Source organism: Calliphora vicina, chromosome 3, assembly GCF_958450345.1.
Source record: "Calliphora vicina chromosome 3, idCalVici1.1, whole genome shotgun sequence".
NCBI classification, from domain to species: domain Eukaryota; kingdom Metazoa; phylum Arthropoda; class Insecta; order Diptera; family Calliphoridae; genus Calliphora; species Calliphora vicina.
Genome location: NC_088782.1, coordinates 20915128 through 20933384, shown reverse-complemented (window position 1 = coordinate 20933384; position 18257 = coordinate 20915128). Strand labels below are relative to the sequence as shown.

At 30.8% G+C, this 18257-nt stretch overlaps 2 protein-coding genes across 2 annotated transcripts; both read left to right on the top strand.

Moving 5' to 3' along the window:
* Positions 1-1006: 1006 nt before the first annotated feature.
* On the top strand, positions 1007-1978 carry LOC135956080 (uncharacterized). Its single transcript, XM_065506570.1, has 2 exons — positions 1007-1024; positions 1085-1978. The coding sequence occupies exons 1-2, from the start codon at positions 1007-1009 to the stop codon at positions 1739-1741; spliced, it is 675 nt and encodes a 224-aa protein (XP_065362642.1). The 3' UTR covers positions 1742-1978.
* A 6688-nt stretch (positions 1979-8666) lies between these two features.
* Positions 8667-11293, top strand: LOC135955311 (skin secretory protein xP2-like). The gene is made up of 2 exons (XM_065505663.1): positions 8667-8684; positions 10460-11293. Exons 1-2 carry the CDS (start codon positions 8667-8669, stop codon positions 11291-11293), a joined length of 852 nt encoding a protein of 283 aa, XP_065361735.1.
* The last annotated feature ends 6964 nt before the right edge of the window (positions 11294-18257 follow it).

The following is an 18257-nucleotide window of genomic DNA, read 5'->3' as shown; positions in this document are numbered from 1 at the left end:
TTATATTATTGTCCACTGTATATTTATATTTATTTTCATTGAACCACTAACAGACTGATCTAATTAAGTACTTGTTAACTGCATTGCCAACTTAAATTAAAATACATAATAAATACACAATAACGTCAATTCATTTTTCAAATTAACGCAATTAAATTTTTGTTGGTGTTTGTTTATTTCTATTTTTAAAAATGTTTATTATATAATAAAAACGACAAAACTAAAATTACATAATTTTTGTTTATACCAAATACAAACATACGAATGAATAAGTAACCAACCAAATTGAAAACAGTCTACAAAATTTAATTGGGTTATTAACCCAAAATACCATAATTGTAGACCCACTACAAAAACAAAATCAAATGAAAATATAGAAGCAAAAAAACTAACAATATTTATTGAACATTTTCAATACATACATACATATTTACAGGCCAAGCAATACTTTGATTTGTTTTCTTTCTTTTGCTAAGTATTTTCAAATGGATTTTGTAGGCCAATCGAATGCATAAGTCACGACTTATTTCACAGTCATTTTGTACAAATTATAATCACGCACTCTGCCAGGCGGCTTTTAATAATATTTTTTCATACAAATTGTTTTGCAGACAAAGTGGCTGATATAAGGTGCCTCAGTTAGCCTCTGTACGTACGAGTGTATTTCAAAACGAAAAAGAGTTGGTAACACACCCAAAAATTAGTGTAACCAAATATGGCGAGCCTTTTTGGGTGGCAAATGCAACAAATAAAAGGGAACTTGCTAGTGAGGCAATTTTACAATACCAAACAAACAATAATGAAAAAGTATTAGGTGAAAAATTATTAATAATTTGAGAAAGCATGTATTACATGGTGGCTAAATTCATAAACAGGTGTTTTCAGTATAAATTACCGTGCAATAATTAATAATTCATTAGTTTCATATTATTTGCATAGACAAAGAGTTGTCTGTCATACAAACAATTTAATAAAACGGGAATTTCAGTTTACAAAACCACACAAGATGATGAATGTTAAAGTGGTAAGTTCATAACAAAATAAATAGTTTTAAATAAATCTATTAACACAATTTCTCTTTTAGGCTTTCGCCTTGTTAGCTTTCGCTGTTGTATGCGCACAGGCTAAACCCTCCCATCCCTATGGTTTCCATGGAGTACCCGATCATTTGGATTTAGTGCCACCAGTATTACCACCAGCCCATTTCCATGCTGCCCCTGCAGATCCTTGGTTCCCTCAACATCACGCTAAATTTTTACCACCAGCTCACTTCCATGCTGGTCATCTTTTGCCAGCCCCTGCACCTTTGCTACCAGCTCCAGCACCTCTACTACCAGCCCCAGCACCTTTGTTGCCTGCTCCAGCTCAATTACTCCCAGCTCCAGCACATTTCCACCCTGCTCCCACTCAATTTCTCCCAGCTCCAGCACATTTCCTCCCAGCTCCTGCTCCTTTACTGCCCGCTCCTGTGGTACATACTCATGCCCATGTTGTTCCAGCTCCCGCTCCCATCCTCCCTCCCGTGTACGAAGCTCTACCTTTCGTAGAACCCCTACCCAGCTATCGCGCTATTCCTGGACCAAAAACCACCACTCATCATGTGTCTGTGGGTTATGCCTTCCCCCAACCACGTTTAGCTAAATTACATGCCGTATCACATGGCCATGTCCATGCTGTGCCCCATGCTCATCTCCATGCTGCACCTTTAACATTGGCTCATCATCATCATTCACTTTTCTAGAAATTTCACCTTTTCCTGCAAAAGGATTTCATTAGAATTTATTCCGTATTTTAGTGTGTGTATTTATTATAAACAAAAATCAAACCAAAAAAACGTACCTACTTTAATTGCTATACCAAAAAGTCTATGTAAACTGTATACCAAAGTTATTATTATGTTATTTAGTTTTTTAATTTATTTAACAGATAATATCATAATATTTTTTAAGAAAATTAAAAAATAAAAATATTTAAAAAATATCATCTTATTTTTTCCAATTTATGAACGTTTTTATAAAAACCAAATTAATCTGGTTTCTGAAAATCAGCTTAAAATCAGGACACAATAATGACATGAATTCATCACACAAAACTTTTATATATAAATTCAATAATTTATTTTCGTGAATGATTTTCGGAAGTGGGGGTTATATGGAAGCTATGACTAATTATGGGTTGATAATCATAACATTTTGTGACATGACTTCCGTGTATAAACAACTAATTTTGAGCGAAATTTGTATTGGGGCTTGGTGAAATAATGGACTGATTTCAGCCAGTTTCAATAGGCTTCGTTATGGGACCGAAAAAATGCATTTGATCGAGCCGTACTTTGTGAACAAGGTTTACCTGGACAGTCAGCCAGACGGACGGACGGATGGACATCATTTAATCGACTCAGAAATTGATTCTAATCCAATAAATGCTAAATGAGGATTAAATTAAAATGCTATTTTAAACGGATATATTTATTTTGGTTTAAGGTGGGACCGTTTTGAAATAAGAGGATTGGATTTCGATGAAATTTTTGTTTGTGGTAACAAACTAATTTCTTTAAGAAACCTTTCCAATACAATGCACTCTTCACCATAAGTTGTAAGAATATATATAAGTTCATAAGTCTGTTGAAATTAACTTTCGAAGAGACCTTTCCAATGTTTACTCTTACAAGTGTTTTGTAAGATCAAACAGCATCAAATAAAATAAAACTAAATTTTTTGTTTTGAATCATCCTAAGTAAAATTAGTTTTTGAAATAAATAATAGAATCCAAATGTATTTTATTTAGTGGTTACGTCTTTTTCGTCAAATATTTGTCATGTGTGACAAAATTCTTAGCTTTTATTGGTTATATAAATTGAAGCTAAATAAATAAAATATTTATTATATCGTTAGCTTAGTACGCAAACGTAACAAGTCCACTTTTGATTGAAATTAAGATTTTGATGCAGAAAGATAGTAAAACATAAAATACATATTTTGCAATAAAAAATTTCGTTATTTTGTTTCTAACTGATGATTTTTCAGTGATACACAAAAGTGCTAACTCCACAAACCAAAAAAAAAAAATAATAATAAGAAAACATGCTAAGTCCAGCAAAAAACATTGAATATGCTATTTAAATCTACTTTTTCAATATTATTTGCTATAATACTTTGAAGATTTATATTTTTCGATGTTATCAATATAGTATGGTTACACAGTTCACTGTAAAATAAAAAAACAAGTAACAGTGCTATATTCGGCTGTGCCGAATCATATATACCCTTCACCAAATTATACTTAAAAATTTTAAATATTTTTAGGTAAACAAAATTACATTTTTTTTATCCAGTTGTTTTTTAATTTTTTGGGAAAAAATTTTTTCGATTGTTAGGTCCAACTTACTATGATCTTATATACGTCGTTGCAAATGTCTTTGAAATATCTATCATTAGATATCCATATTGTCTATATTAATGTCTTAGTAATCCAGATATAGGTCAAAAATGGAGATTGTCTTGGTTTTTTCTTCATATCTTAGCCATTTGTGGACTGATTTTAAATAGCAAAATTCTCGAAAGCATGTCTGGCAGAATTATTGAAGATTTGGATCCCGAAGATATCTGGGGTCTTCAGAAAATTGATGACACACAGTCAAACAGACATGGCATAATCGACTCCGCTATCTATAAGGATCCAGAATATATATACTTTATAGGGTCGGAAATGAAAAATGTAGAAATTACAAACGGAATGACAAACTTATATATACCCTTCACGAAGGTGAAGGGTATAAAAATAAATTTTTAAGAAATAATAATAAAAAACTAATTTATTTAAGATTTTGAGTTATTTTGTTTTACAGCTATGAAATAAGGCTGTTTTTTGTTATATATTTAAATAATATAAAATAATAAAACCAATTTGTAAAATAATAAAACGAGAAATTAAAATTTATTATAAGAAAATGCTAAGTCCAGCCAAAAAACACAAAATCATAAAAATCAAAGGAGCGACATTGCGTTTACAGATCTAAAGAATATTGAAAGCAAAAAAAGATAGAACGTTTGGCGTAATTTAAATTTTATTTGACAGACCTCATTACTTGAGGAGAAATTAGAAAAAAAGAATTTCGTCTTTTCACCATCAATTTCAATGGTAAAAAAGTGGTTTGCATAATTTCGTTGTGGCCGTACAAGCACGAACATGTCGAAAGTTCTGGGCGTCTAGTAGAAGTCTCTACACCCGAAACAATTGAAAAAAAATCACGATATGGTGTTGACCGATCGAAGATTGAATGTGCCAACAAAAGGCACTGCATACATGTGCAGTAGGGATATAACTAATTTTGGCGAAATTTTTGGAATAATTTTTGGAATAATAATGAAAATAATTTTTTTACGTCATTTGGAATCAAAAACATCACGCACCAACACCGATTTCTAAAATAAACCAAAATGTTTTTTTCTCTGAAAAATTATATAAATAATTCCTTATTTAAAAATTAAAATAAAATATATTGTTTTTCAAAATAATTGAAAATATTTCATGAAAAAACTGTATTGCGTTTGGTGCGTGAACTTTTTTAACAGCCGCGAAAAAATAATACCGTGGTTTTTCATATTTTTTAATGCTCTATTCGACAATGCTATGCCAATTTGCATATTTGCAAAAAATATCAATAGTTATATCCCTAATATGCAGTTTACATGGCAAAAATCCACAAATTAGACTACGAAATGCTCACTCTTTAACCCTAATCTCCGGATTTAGCACTGAGTGACTATATGTTGGTTCAAAACCTAAATAAGGAGTGAGATCGAAAAATTCTTAACATACATATATGTTTATAAAAAAGAAACCACTAAACTTACAGCTTTAATTTTTTTTTATTTGATTGAAATTATTATTACAATTTACAAAAAAAATTATTTTTATAGTTTTAATCACTAGTGATGAAATTTTGAACCTTTTTCGGAAACCCTTCCATTAACGTTTTTATAGTGCTTTCTGTCACTTTGCTCGAACATGTAGTCCATCTCCGTTTAAAATCTACCACACTTTTGGACACCTTTTTTGTACTCTTCAATTCTCTTTTAACAAGAGCCCAATATCTCTCCACTGGCCTTAGCTCCGGGCAGTTTGGAGGATTTGCCTCTCTTGGTACAAATACCACATTATTGTTCTTGTACCACTCAAGGGCTTGTTTGCCATAGTGACAGGATGCCAAGTCAGGCCAAAAATAAGTGGACACATTATGAAGTCTTATGAATGGAAGCAGCCTTTTTTGTAAACATTCCTTGATGTAAATTTCGGTATTTATAGAGCCCGTTGTAACAAATGAGTGGCTTCTTTTGCCGCAACTGCATATTGCTTGCCATACCAAGAACTTTCTGGGAAATTTTGTCTGCTTTTGGGTCCTAAACTTTTCTTCAACATTCCCTCGAGCATCAGCAACATAAAATTTTTGACCTGGAAGTTGCGAAAAATCTGCCAGAACATACGTTTCGTCATCCATTATGCAGCAAGAATATTTTTTTATAAAACTTGACTTCAATTTCCGTGCTCTGTTTTTGGCCTCTAAATTTTTAGTAGCGTTCCTGTCAGGAACTTTTTGAGCCTTGTATGTTTTTAAACCTGCATTAGCTTTAACTTTTCGTACCAAATAGTCCGAGCACTGAGCTAACCGGGCTGCTTTCCTACCGGATGTGTTGGGAGCTCTTTTGAAAATGCGTTCTATTTTTTTGGCTTTAGAAACATCATGTGGACCATTCCTTCTACCTGAACCAGGTTTTCTATCAACTGACAAGTTCTCCCGGTACTGTTTAATAACATTGGAAACAGTTTGACGGCAGACCTTTGTATGCTTGGCCAACTTTTTGTAAGACCAAGTTGGGTTTTGTTGAAAATATTTAATAATTTCAGTACGCACTTTTTTCTGGTCACTCATTTTAATCAGATTAACAAAAAAATTAATATAATTGACATTACACATAATAACTGACATGTTTTTCAAAGGTAACTTGATCAAAAAAAAATTCAAATAATACTTGGGTTAAAAAATGTAATGAAAAACGTGTGTTAAGAATTTTTCGATCTCACTCCTTAAATGTTTAAGCGGAAAGTGATTTGACTACAATTATGAAATTATCTCACAAGAAATACCTATTTTGATGACCTCGATAAATCGAATTGTTTGGAAGGGATAAAAAAAAATTGGAGAAACGTTGTACAAAGTCAAAGGAGACTATAGTAAAAAATAAAATAATTTTTTATACAAAAACCTGTGTTTCAATTAAAAAGACAAGAATTTTTTGACCCACACTCGTAATTGTTTTTAATGTTATATTAAAAACAAAACACTTTGGTGTACAAAACAATATTTGTAGGAAATTTAGTTTGTGAGGACAAATTTGTTTAAATTATTTCTTAAGAAGTAACACAGCTATATTCGGCCGAATCTTACATACCCTTCATCAAATTAAACTTTAAGACAAATATTGAAAATATTCTTTGGCGAACAATTTTTTTGTTTTAAATGTGATTATTAATTAATTTAATTCTGATTATTAATTGGTTTTTGATCTTCTGGTAAAAACCCGCCCTTAATAATTCAGATATTGATTAAAAGGTCAAAAGTCGAGGTTGTCGCTGTTGTTTCAGATCAATACAAACTAGACTATTTAGAAAATAATATAATTTTTTACTTGGACTTCTTTAACCCATGTTAACATGAAGTCCATAATAAGTTTATAATAAATACTTTTAACTTTCTCATTACTCAATCTTTATTTTTAATTCTGATTTGTGCTATTTCAATTGCCACCACATTGTTGCGTAATAAATTTCAAATGTCTGCTTAACATTAATGTCTAATTCATTTTGCGTTTATTTTTTAAAGGAAAATATGAAATAAGTAGTTAATTTAGAATTAAGTTATTAGGTAAAACACTACAGCTGTGATTCCAACTACTTTACAGCATTTAACCTGGTGTGGTTTTAAGAAATTCGAATAAAATGTAAAATGAAATGTTGTGGTCTTTCATAGGCACTCTATAAAGAAAAAAACAAGCAAGTGAGGGATGTTAAAGGGTTAGTAACATTACAAAGTTTGAAAATGATAATTAAGTTTCAAAAAAGCCAGAATCAGTTGGAAGGGCAGCTTCCAACTGATTCAGAAAATTGTCTTACTAAAAGCAAATTATATATTTCCTCGACTGCTAACAATGAATTATTAAAATTGATTTTAATATTTTTTCTGCTACTTTTAGTAGTGCATCTGTAGTACTAACCTTATCCATTCCTGGTGACACTCTTTAATGCCAAAAAAAGAAAAATGTTGACAACATATAAACCACATACCGATTACACGCAACTCTTTTAAATAAAAAAAAACAAATAAATAAAAGCCCCATATAGTTAAAATACACAATTTAATTTACACTTAAATCTTAAGTATAGTTCAAAAGAAAGACAAAAAAATAATTAAAAATTCAAAACATGTTCGAAAACATGCATAAAATCAAACAGTTGTCCGTCATTCGCCAACCAACGATACCGCCACCATAAAATGACAACAAGAAAAATGCATTTCAAATCGAAGAAAAAACAAATATTTCAGTAACAGCGCAAATGTACGTTTTGTAAATGAGTAAATTAAACTAAATGAAGAAACATTTGATTTTTCGAGTTAATACTAATGTGGTACCATAGTAAGGGGGAATAATAATAATAATGGGTTAAAGACAACTAATAGAAGCTCTACCTTATGGGGAAAAATGAATGGTAAATTTATAATATATAACGAATCATCTGCTTTTACAATGAACCATAGTTTACCACCTCATATCTAGAGTTTAGAAAATCAGCCTTCTTCAGCACTCTTATGTTTTTCATAGAGTAAGGTCTTAAACATCATTACTAAGAAGAACATAAGAGTAGTGAAGATGTCCTCAGCGGTTTATTAAATTAATTTTACTCCGTTATGTGTCTCATATTTTGTTTAGTGTTGGCTACAAACCCTTCAAAACTACTAATATAACAACTGTTTTAAGTGTAGCGCTCACGCTGAAAAGAAAAGTGAACAAATTAAACGTTTTATTTTATTTAAATACCCATATTCAGTTCCTAAAAAAAGCAACCCACCAAATAACAACCTATGTGTGCGTTATTTATTTATTATTATGAAATGTTTAGTTAATGCAACAAACATTTTGTATGCACAATGCTTATAAATGCAGGTTTTATGATTTTTGCAATATTTGTTTCAAATAAAATGCTAAATAAACTGTTTAAAGCAGGAAAACTGAACCAAATTAAAAAAAACTGAAACATTATTTTAACTCTTTTAACACATTTTAATATAGGTGATTGTCAATTTATTTTTTTTGCCAACGTTAAAGACCTTTAAGATGTTGAACAAAATTAAAACAAATCACTTGATATGCAAAGAAAGTAGCCATACATGGCTGTAATCATTACGTTTTGTCTATACAAAATTTTCATTAGTGATACAATTGTATTTTTGTTGCACTTTATGGTAATTATTTGAGAGGTTTTTTGGGATGATTATAAAAACCATATGTGGTTGTTTGGTAGTCATCATAACCTGTTTTGTTTTTTTACTAAACACATCCCTTTATCATCCATTCCATTTCCTGTATAATCGTAGTAATCCTATAAACATGGCTGCTAAATTTGTGGTAAGTTTATTTTTTAAATCTTTTAAATTAATATCATTTATTTGAATTTAATATTCAAATAAATGATATTAATGTTCTATAGAACATTTTTTAAATAACTGTCTAAGTTATTTATTTTCATTAGAAGATTTGTGTAACTATCCTTAGTCTATAGAAAATTTTGTGTATAAGAGTACTTTCTTTGAAAAACTTTTGTATAACTAGATTTTCTTTACCAAATATTAACTTTTCTATAGAAATTCTTGTGTATAACACAAATTTCTATAGAAAATCTTGTGTACATCTTGTAACAGCATTTTTTTTTATAGAAAAACTTGTGTATAACAGTATTTTCTATATAAAATCTTCTGTATAACAGTATTTTCTATATAAAATCTTCTGTATAACAGAATTTTTATAGAAAATCTCCTGTATAACAGTATTATCTTTATAAAATCTTGTGTATAACAGTATTTTCTATAGAAAATCTTGTGTATAACAGTATTTTCTATAGAAAATCTTGTGTATAACAGTATTTTCTATAGAAAATCTTGTGTATAACAGTATTTTCTATAGAAAATCTTGTGTATAACAGTATTTTCTATAGAAAATCTTGTGTATAACAGTATTTTCTATAGAAAATCTTGTGTATAACAGTATTTTCTATAGAAAATCTTGTGTATAACAGTATTTTCTATAGAAAATCTTGTGTATAACAGTATTTTCTATAATAAATCTTGTGTATAACAGTATTTTCTATAATAAATCTTGTGTATAACAGTATTTTCTATAGAAAATCTTGTGTATAACAGTATTTTCTATAGAAAATCTTGTGTATAACAGTATTTTCTATAGAAAATCTTGTGTATAACAGTATTTTCTATAGAAAATCTTGTGTATAACAGTATTTTCTATAGAAAATCTTGTGTATAACAGTATTTTCTATAGAAAATCTTGTGTATAACAGTATTTTCTATAGAAAATCTTGTGTATAACAGTATTTTCTTTAGAAAAACTTGTGTATAACAGTATTTTCTATACAAATTCTTGTGTATAACAGTATTTTCTAAAGAAAATCTTATGTATAACATATTTTCTAAAGAAAATCTTGTGTATAACAGTATTTTCTTTAGAAAAACTTGTGTATAACAGTATTTTCTATACAAATTCTTGTGTATAACAGTATTATCTTTGTATAGAAATTTTGTAACAATATTTTCTTTACAAAAAACTGTCTTTTGTATAGAAATCTTGTGTATAACAGTATTTTCTATAGAAAATCTTGTGTATAACTGTGTTTTCTATAGAAAATCTTGTGTATAACTGTGTTTTCTATAGAAAATCTTGTGTATATCAGTATTTTCTAAAGAAAATCTTATGTATAACAGTATTTTCTAAAGAAAATCTTGTGTATAACAGTAATTTCTTTAGATAAACATGTGTATAACAGTATTTTCTATACAAATTCTTGTGTATAACAGTATTTTCTTTGTATAGAAATTTTGTAACAATATTTTCTTTACAAAAAACTATCTTTTGTATAGAAATCTTGTGTATAACAGTATTTTCTATAGAAAATGTTGTGTAAAACAGTATTTTGTATAGATAAATCTTGTGTATAACAATATTTTCTTTGCAAAATTTTGTATGTTACAGTATTTTCATTTAATCTTCTTTAGTATAATAGTATTTTCCTTGAACCTATTTTGTATAACAGTATTTTCATTGGAAATTTTCTGTATCACAGTTTTATCTATAGAATTTTTTAACATAGACCCTCATATTTTTTCCTTTAGATTCTGGCTGTTCTTGCCTTGTGCGCTACTCAAGCCTATGCAGGCGGTTATTCCACCTTTGCCTCGACTTATAATGCCCACTCTATCAATCATGCTGTTGCATATCCAGCTGGTGGTGCTAAAGTTGCCGTGCCAGCTGTACCGGCCACACCAGCCGCAGTTGCTGCTCCCATTCCTGCTGTAGCTCCCACTCCAGCTGCTGCTCCTACTCCTGCAGTTGCACCATCACCTGCATCAGCTCAAGTTCCATCTGCTGCAGCTCCTGGTCAATCGCCGGCCCCAGCTGCTGCTACACCAGCTCAAGTGCCATTTGCTACTGCCGGTCAAGTAGGATTTGTTGGCACGCCATTTGGCTTTGCTGCTCCCGGTAAAGTTGGCTTCTCTGCATCTCAAGTAGGTTTTGCTGCCGGACATGCATATCCTGCTGGTCCTATCTATGCTGCTCCTACTTATGGAGCAGCTCCAGCTTTTGCACATACTTATGGCAATGCTCCTGCTTATGGCGCTGCTCCCGCTTATGCTGTCGGTCCTGCTTATGCCACTGCTTCTGCTTATGTTCCTGCTTATGCCGCTGCTCCTGCCTATGGTCCTGCTTATGCTGCCGCACCTGCTTATGCCTCTGCTCCAGCTTATGCTCCCGGCTCTGTAGCTTTTGCTGCCCCTTCTAAAGTAGGTTTCACAACTAATGGTCCTGTAACTTTTGCCTCAGCTCCGTCTGGTCCTGCCTTTGCTACTGCGCCTGCCCCTGCCCCAGTAACTTTTGCTCCAGCACCCCCTAAGGTAGCCTTCTCTGGTCCAGCTGCTTTTGCTGGCCCCTCTTATGCTGCCTGGTAATCAACTAGTTGTTTAATTAAGTTGTTTGCTAATTCAATTAGTAATTCATTTCTTCCCCCCATTTAATTTATTTCATCACTTTCCAAAGAAATCTTGATTTCATTATTTTCGCTTGTGTTTATTTTCATATTTTAGTTTTAAGATCTACCCCCCTCCCCCAAATAAAAAAAGAGAAATAACTGTTAATAAAATTATTGCCAATTATTTATTAATAACTTTGTTAAGTGTTGCATTTAAACCACAGAAAACCAGTTGGTCAATATTTGTTTACCATTATTTCAAGTTCAAGTTTAGACAATTTGCATGTGACTGGCTGCATTTGTTTGTAGTTTTATTTGTTTTTGCTCTTTGTCTGCCAAACAAAATTTAACTCTAGTCATTAGATTTGTATGTCAATACTGCACACGTTACAGCAACTGAAAAGAAGAAAAAAACTAACAAAAAAAACTTAAAATAAAGGTGTTTGACATTTTTATCATTTGACACAAATTCAGCATAAATCCACTTTTGATAACATTAACTTATGTAGAGGTTTTTTCATTAACAATCATTTTGATTGATTTTTTATTAAATTTATTGAAAAATATTGCAAATTTTTATAATGTATTCTATTCATAGATAATAATTTGCATATAAAAGCAGTTAATGGTAAATTTATGTTGGGCCTCTCTTCAGATGGTTTAGTTAAACTTTGTTTCTAATAAATTTGGGTTTATGTTATGAATGTTTGAAAATTTGTATGGTTATTTTAAATATTAGTGTTCCATATGTATTAACATTAAAAAGTATGGATAGAAGATATTTGAATGTTTTATACTTTAACAATATTTTAGGTCTAATGGTCGAGCATAAAACATAAAAATAGATTTTAGTATCTCTAACTTCACCCTTAATATTATTGTATTTCCGCAAAATCTGCCTTTCCCTTTCTATTTTTGATCGAGAGATAAATTTATTATTTTAAATAAATTTAAACACAGTAAAACCACTGGAATCACTGTCCACTGGCTACGCCTAACACCCAATATGTTAAACTTTTTAGCCATCTCGCTATAGCGAATTATATTATAAGAGAATTTCTAAATAGAGGTATGACTGTCAGAAGAGATATTCATGGCTGTTCGATACCAACCAGTCCAAAACTTCCATAATTCTTATAATCTGTGCTTGAAAATATTACCGTTACTATGTTGAGATTAAGTTTCCTTAAATATGCAATCTAATCTAACCTTTGATCCTTATGGTAAAATATTCAAAGTCATGCCAATTACTCCTCAACGTCCGTCATTGTCTGAATCTCTGCAGTTGTTGCGACGTCGTTTTATCCTAACCACTTCTCAAATCGCATCATTAACAGAATGTTTGAATGAAAATACTGCTGTGATTCTGGAGCGTTATTGATAAATAGAGATTCAAAAATATCGTGCAATAGCAAGTAAACCTGTATTAAATTTAACAATCCTCGTTCTAAGATAAATGCCATTTTGTTGTTATATTTATTATATATTTCGTATATAAATATTTGTATATCATGATAGAAGAGATGTGATCAACCATCCTTTCTCGAAAATTGCACGATACAGAAACTAACAATAGCTGCAGCTATTTCCTTTCAACTAAGAAGTCAAACTTAAGCGAATAGGCAAGTTCATCGTCACTTCCTTACTTTCGAAATGCGGTGGTTCAAGACTTATCCCGCCTAGGCTTGTATCCCGCATCGCGTTTTACTATTTAAAAACAGTAAATATGGAGTATGACTTAAAAATGCGGGATTTTTTTTCCAATTTTTGTCTTTTATTTTGAATCATTTGTACAATATAAATTTATTCAAAGTATTGGCCATTGTTATCCGAGCCAAAACAACTGCTAATATTTTGAGGACAAGAACGAATCACGCCAATGTCGGATAGTCAGTTCCAAAGTGAAGCGTATCGCAGAGAGATCGTTCTGTATCGATCGAAACAAATAGTAGCCGGAAGTGTGTCAGGCAAAACTTCCCAACCACTTCATTCTAAATACTTTTTAACAGGTATTGAATACTGTTGCCGAGCGTTGTCATGATGGAATATTCCCGTTTCATGCCTCATATTCTGGGTGTTTTTCGGACAATGCTCGCTTCAAAGGAATCAGTCGCGTTCGGTACAGGATATCCGTGATGGTCTGGTTTTTCTCCCATCAAATACATAGAATTACCTTGGCGCCATGGATATTTTTTTCTTTGGTGTCGATTCGGCTGGTTGGCCTGACTTCAAATACATTCTGTTACGTTTTGGGTTACCGTAATGGATGTATTTTTCATCGCAAGTAATGATTCGGTGCCAAATTCGTATGGTACCCAGTTTCCCTGCTTTTGGATAAATTTTACTGATCAAACACGTTTTAAAATGGCTGATTGAGCTACTCAACTCTACAAGAGCTTGCAAAACTCTTGTTGATTTGAACAACCATCTGCATGGAGTAATTCAACCAATTCATGGTCTTCAAACTTTTTTGGTTGGCCTGGGCGATCTTTCTCTTCACCACTTCTGAACCTCACAAACCATCTCTCGCACGTTGAAACCGATGGAATACATTCACTATAAGCTTTGGCAACCGGTGCGCTTCAGCGGCACTTTTTTTTAAAAATTAAAGAAGTAAAGCAAAACTTCGCGTATATGACGATTCGTTGGTACAAAATTCTGTAATGTTCAATAACTAAGCGAGAATAAATGACAGATATGTACCTTTCAAAATGATATATAAGTTATTAAATAAAAAACCGCGTTCAAAGATACGCCATCTATTGTTAATCCATAATTTTTAAGTCATATACCCAATATGAAAAGATAACAACTTCCGTTTTACATCGGACGAAGAAACTAAGTGTAGAATGATATTTTAAATCAACCCTTAATTTCTTTTCTGCATATTTATAGAACGTAACTAGACAACTAGTGAAGAGTAGTTTCTTGCCGTTTTGTCTAAAGTTAAATTTACTATCCACAATGTTACCGAGATACAGTGAGCCCCAAAAGTGAGTAAACACCAGCGAATTTTTGGATTTTTTTAAAATCATGAAAATCATTATCGTCCTACTTAAATCTTTTTTTTTACAACAGAATCAATAATTCAATCCATTCTCCAACAACCGAAACTTTTAAATTTTAATCGATAGATAAATTTTAGGATTTTCATTATCTTAAAAAAAAATCATATAATTTTTTGTGTATACTCACTTTTGAGGCTCACTGTATATGCAAGATCGGCAAAAACGCTACACAAATGACGCTACATGTCTTTTATTTACGTCTATATTTCAGATTTAATTTAGGTAGCCTTAAATATTAAATAAAATTTGACATTTCAAATAGTTTAAATGTTCTAGATAAGTCTTAAAGTTTAGAAAATATTGAAGATATTCTAAGATTACTCCGTAATTAATATTAATCATACGTCAGGTATTAAAAAAATTGAACAAACTCACGATATGGAGTTGGCCTATCGGAGATTGAAATTGCGAGGGACTGTGGAAGCCATAGAAACGTTGGACCAAGTGTATAGAGCTCAAAGGAGACTATGTATGTTGAAAAATAAAATATTTTTTTATTCAAAAATGTGTGTTTCATTCCAAAACACACGGACTTGTTGACTGATATAATATTAATATAAAAATGTATTTGCTTACAAAATTTTAAATGTTTGGCCAAGCTCTTAAATCACTCTTAATCTTAAATCGAAAAAATTGTTTAAAATAAAATATTCGTTGGAATTGCAAGAAAACTAAGCACTTACATGTATTTCAAAATAGCATTTTCAATTTAAAATCACAATTTAGTTTGAAATTTTGAATTAAAACTTTTGTGGAATATTAAGACCTCTGCAAAGATAAATGCATCAGTTTTAAAAGGTTTGAAATGTCATGGACGGTTTTTAATTCAATTTGTATAAGTCCAATAATAATTTTGTAATAAAGTTAAAATAAAAAATCGTTTAATCGTTAATCGTTTGTCCTTTAAAAATACGTTTCAACCAACAAATTTTATTTTTCACTGGAAACAATGTTCACCCATGTTTGTGTCATTGACCAGAATTTAATCGATTTTTTTTTTTTGCTGAAAAATATTTTTTCCAAAATGTCAGAGTACATTCAGTTATCAATTGTATTCTAACATCTAAACTCTTTAAATTAAACTGTCCCCTATAAACTCTTAGTTTGCTAAATTTGTATGTAAAAATAAAATCTGGCATAAATGTTGAAGCAATAAAATAAATAAAAATAATTGCGTATGTAAATCTAAATCTTTTTTCCTTTTTTTATTTAAGGAAAATCTAAAGACCACAGAAAAATTGTACAATACAAGAAAAAAATAAATACTCGTGGTGTTTTTGATTTTATGCCGTTTCTATCAAATGGATTATAAATATCAGACATAATCTATTGAATTGAAAAAGAAAACCACTATTTATACATTTATTTATTTATATTTATACGTGCATAATTTTATGAAGAAAAAAAATTAACAAAAAAAATACATATTTTATCATATACAATATTAAGTATGAAGCCTTTCTATAACTGGATTATGTGGCAGTAAATGGGCGAAGAAACACACGCTCTGGCCCGATTACACAATAAAACACAAAAAGTGAAACAAAATAGAGACTCATGACATGTTTACCACTTTTAAGACAAAAAAATAACACAGAAAACACTTTGCAACCAACTAACCGGCAACACACATATATTTAGTGCAGTGCAGTGCAACATCTTAAGATGTAGTTGAAGTCATTTGAGGGGAAATAAGACCAGGCCACACCAACCAATACCACCAGCACACACCCAGTGATGTAAAGATCAACCGTATTGTATGAATGAATGAATGACTGGAAACCAAAAATGAAAACTCTGCTTAGAGATAGGGGGATGGCAATTGTGTGTTTCATTTCAGCTGTTTTGTGTCCATCCTTAAAAGGCCAAATTGAATAATAATAATTTTGAAATCGTTTACAAGCATTTGCTTGCTTGCTAACTTGCTAGAGAATATGAAAAACCACAGCAACTAACTAAATCCATTGAAATGAAATTAAATCACCATCACCATTATTGGCCCGGTTGGTCACTTTTAAATTTCGCATTCGAATTCAGTTGTTTAAATTGATTGTAAATCATTTTATATTGTTGCTGTTATTGTACTATAGTTGCTGCTGCTGCTGCAATTGTCTAGTTAAACCACTAACCTAATCCATTTTATATGACTGGCTTCAACTTGTTCCATGATACATTGGCCTTTTTGATAATGCGACAACTATATGTTGGCAACAGCATCTGTTACCAATGCAGATATGCTGCTTGTTGGCTGCCAGGCTGGCTGGCTGCCTGCGACAATATGCCTGATTATTGATGATGTAAAAATGTGTTCATTGTGTATTAAATAATAGTTTGGTTTTTGCATTTTTGTGTTTTTGATTATAGTAAAACTATCTTGTTATAATTAACTCTATTTCCACACATTTTCTTAAAGCGGTTCCTCTAGTTTTTCCTCATTTTGCTTGTTTGTCGGACGCTTTTCCTATTTGGTTTTGTTTTTTTGTTTTTTGGTTTGTTGTATTACACCTACAATGTTTTGTTAGGATGCTGTTAGTTTGTCTTTATTGATGGTAACATGGAGATTTTTTATGAAGTTTTCTGAAGAAAGATTAAAATTGCCGCAGATCTCTAAAGTTTTAAAACTTGTTCAAGGTTCTTATAGAAGAAACTACAATCTTCACAGTTTGAGTGGAACTAAATACGGAAGTTTAAAACTAAAATACATTTATACAAGACCTCGAATTAGGGTTTTTATCCCGGGAATTCTCGGTACAAATTTCCCGGAAATTTTGCCAATTTTTCACTACCCGATTCCCGGGATTTTTAGTCGGGAATCCCGGGAATTAAAAACTGATGAAAAACCATAGAAAACAAGTTAGAACTCAATTTTTTTCACCACAGTGGAAAGCTTGTTACAGTTTTTTGCTTACATCTCGGCAATAATAGACCGCTTATTATTATTATATATTTGGGGAAATTTTAAATTTCGAATTTAAATTTAATTCGAAGCTCTGATATTTAATAACACTCTGCTACAAAATGACACTTTTTGTCAGAACTTGAAAAGCTACCTAGTGGAGGTTGTAGGCCTAGGTGAGGACATACTAAAACCGTTTTCAAAGATTTTGAAACACCCTCAAAATTTTGAGATATTTTGAAAAACTGTTTTAGGGTAGGTCGCACAGTGGGTTCAATGGTACCCAAAGTGGCGATTAATTCATAGAAGCCGTAGTTTTAAAATATTATATTTTTTTATTGATGAGTTATTATAAGCACATAAAAACACAGCATTTTAGAAAAAAAAGTTAAAAGAAAAAATTTTTTAACCCGTTAAGCGCAATATTGTTTTTTTTGGAAAAAAGACCTTAGTTCACAATTTATGCTGTAACTTTGGAATGGAAATCGATAAATTAATGAATTAAATTGGAAATAAAAGTGTACTTAATATGCTATTAAAAAATTCAAAACATAAATTTATTATATGTATTTACATTAGCATAAATTTAATTTAAAATCTAATTTTTGTTTTTCACAAAATTTTATAAATGTACAAATTTTTTTTAAAAAAAAGCCACAAAAGACAATATTATAAATTTTTGTAATGAACAATAATAAATACATAAAAATACAACTTTAAAAAAATGTAAGAAAAAAATGTTTTAACCTATTATGTATCAGAATATGTTTTTTAGCAAGAGGAGTTCTTTCACTATAACTTAACTAAGTAAAAAACCTCAATAAACCCGCACGATTTTTTTTCTGTATATAGAAGCTGAAAGTTCATATTTTAAGAGCATTTAATGGAATTTACCCGATCTCGCCCTGATTTCTTTTAAACTCAATATATATATCGAAAAACCCCAATAATGGAGAACTTTAAAAAAAATCTTTAAAAAT